The sequence below is a fragment of the Hylaeus volcanicus genome, unplaced genomic scaffold (assembly GCF_026283585.1).
Source record: "Hylaeus volcanicus isolate JK05 unplaced genomic scaffold, UHH_iyHylVolc1.0_haploid 7959, whole genome shotgun sequence".
NCBI classification, from domain to species: domain Eukaryota; kingdom Metazoa; phylum Arthropoda; class Insecta; order Hymenoptera; family Colletidae; genus Hylaeus; species Hylaeus volcanicus.
In genome coordinates this window covers 1-2,468 of record NW_026531828.1, presented here as the reverse complement: position 1 = coordinate 2,468, position 2,468 = coordinate 1, and the positions used below count along the sequence as shown (strand labels likewise).

At 71.8% G+C, this 2,468-nt stretch overlaps 1 protein-coding gene across 1 annotated transcript; it reads left to right on the top strand.

Annotated features, from left to right (window-relative positions):
• Positions 1-1,949: 1,949 nt before the first annotated feature.
• LOC128882235 (uncharacterized) lies at positions 1,950-2,380 on the top strand (the record flags this gene model as incomplete). The annotated part of the gene is made up of 1 exon (XM_054133822.1): positions 1,950-2,380. A coding segment is annotated over exon 1 (431 nt), but the record flags the coding sequence as incomplete, so codon positions are not given.
• Positions 2,381-2,468: the final 88 nt, after the last annotated feature.

Here is a 2,468-nt window from a genome sequence, read left to right as displayed (position 1 = left end):
CGAAAGCCTAGCGAGAGGGAGCAGCGCCTGGCGATGGACGTCGCGGATCATTTAGTGTCCTCCGTCCAGATCTCCAGGTCCTGCAAGCCCCTCAAGGGCGAAGAGGAGCTGGCGGCGGAGATGCGCCAGGCGCCGACCGCCGAACTGTGCTCTCGGATTTTCGAGAGCTCGGAGGCGGTCCTGAGGGTTGCGAAATGCTCCAACAACCTTCAGGGGCCGATGGTGCGCCAGCTGCGGATTGCAGCGGCCACCTTCAGACACGCTGCAGTCGAACAGGCGAAGCGTGTCAAGTCCTCGGCCCGGGAGGTGGAGCTGGAGCGGACGGTCGCCGAGCTCAGGGCCCGCGTGACCGAGCTGGAAGCCCGGCTTGCGCGGGGCCCGGTCGCACCTGCCGCGGTGCCGTCGGTGCCGCCGCCCGTCGATCCGGCGGTATCGGTGCCGGTGCCCCCTTCGCGGCCGAGTGCGTCCTCGACGGCGAGGTCGAGTCGGCCTGCTGCCTCGAGGCCTGCGCCCGCCGGTCCGTCGCGGAAGCCTGCGATGGGCGGCGCGACCCTCGCGCCGAGCGTGGACGTCGAGGGCCTCATCCGTCGCCTCTGCGGCGAGATGGAGGTGCGCCTCGCGGCGAGCCTGGGGGCGGTCTCGCTGGTGGCCGCCGCGAGCGGGGCTCCGCAGCGAGTGCCGCGGACCGCGCCGCGCCCTCCTGCGGGTCCATCCCAACCTGGCCCCTCGGCGGTGGGGAGCCGCCCCGGGACAGCCAACGGGGAGGCTGCGAAAAAGAAGAGATGCAGGAAGAGGAGCGGGAAGAAGCAAGCGGGTGGCGCCGCTACCCATCCTGCTCCGGCCTTGCCGGGCCGAGACCGGCCCCGTGCCGCGCCTGCCCCGGCTGCGTCCCGGGCGAGGCCTCCGCCTGCGCCTGTCGCGCCCTCCCTGACCCGTCCGGCACCTGAGACATGGTCGAAGGTGCTCGGACGCAAGGAGAGGCGTGCGGGGGCGGCATGCACTCGCACTCGCGGGGCGTGGCCGGCTGGAGCTCCGGCCGGGCCGCGGGTTCGTCCAGCGCGTGCGCCGAAGACGGCGGCGGTATCCCTCACCGTCGCCCCGGGCAGCGCCATGACCTACTCAGAGGTCATGGCAAAGGCGATCGCTGGCGTGCGGTTACGGGATGTCGGGGTAACCGGCATCCGGTACCGCAAGGGCCAGACCGGGTCCTCCATCTTGGAGATCCCGGGCCCGGACAGCGCTGCCGGGGCGGACCGCCTGGCCGGTCGCCTGGCGGAGCTGTTCGCCGGCACGGACGTGAGGGTGTCCAGGCCGATTAAATCCGCCGAGGCGCGGGTTAGCGGCCTGGACGAATCCGTCACGGCCGACGGCGTGGCGGCGGCTGTTGCCGCGGTAACCGGGTGCCCGGTGGACAGGGTCCAAACCGGCATCATCCGGCGTTCCGGGTCCGGGCTGGGCACCGTCTGGCTCCGCTGCCCGGCGGCTGCCATGAGGGCCCTCCTGGCGGCTGGCCGCCTGCTCGTCGGCTGGTCGTCCGCCCGAGTGGAGGCCTCGCCCGCGCGAGCCTTCCGATGCTTCAGGTGCCTGGAGCTCGGGCACGTGCGTCAGAAATGCCCACTCGAGGCGGACCGCGGGGACCGGTGCTACAGGTGCGCCGGTGCGGGCCACCGGGCACGTGAGTGCACGGCGCCCAAGCGATGCCCGGTCTGTGCTGACCTGGGCAGGCCAGCCGACCACCGGCTCGGGGCCAAAAAATGTGCCCCTCCGCCGCCAAAGCAGGGGAGGAGGGTTCGCGTGACGACCCCGAGTTCGGGCGAGTCTACGCCGGTCAATCGACCGGCGGCAGATGCGCCGGCGCTGGCGCCGTCTGAGGCACTGCGGGCGAGATCGCCCTTTGCGATGGAGGGAGGATCCGGCCTGGGGGAGGCCATGGACATGGCCTAAAGTTCATGCCCCCGGTCCGGATCCTCCAAGCCAACCTCATCCACTCGGCCAGGGCGCAGGACTTATTTATCCAATGCCTGGCCGAGTTAGGTGTGGGGTTGGCGGTCGCCGCGGAGCCATACCGCGTCGCCGATCGCCCGAACTGGGTGGCCGACGCGTTGGGCTCCGTGGTGATCGTTGGCAGCGACATCGCGGCCCTCCGCGTGTTCGCCCGCGGCGACGGGTTCGTCGGGGCGGAGTGCGGCGGCCTGGCCCTGATCGGGGTCTACGCCCCTCCGAGTGCCCCCCTCGCGGCGTTCGAGTGGCTGCTGGACGGGATCCGGGACGCATTGTCCCGCTCTCCAGTAGCACGAACGCTCGTGCTGGGCGACTTCAACGCCAAGTCCACGGCGTGGGGTGGCCCGGCAACGGACGCGAGGGGTCGGGCGGTGCTGGAGTGGGCGGCGAGCGCGGACCTCCGGCTGCTTAACCGGGGGTCCGTGAGCACGTGCGTGCGGTGGCAGGGCGAGTCAATCGTCGACTTG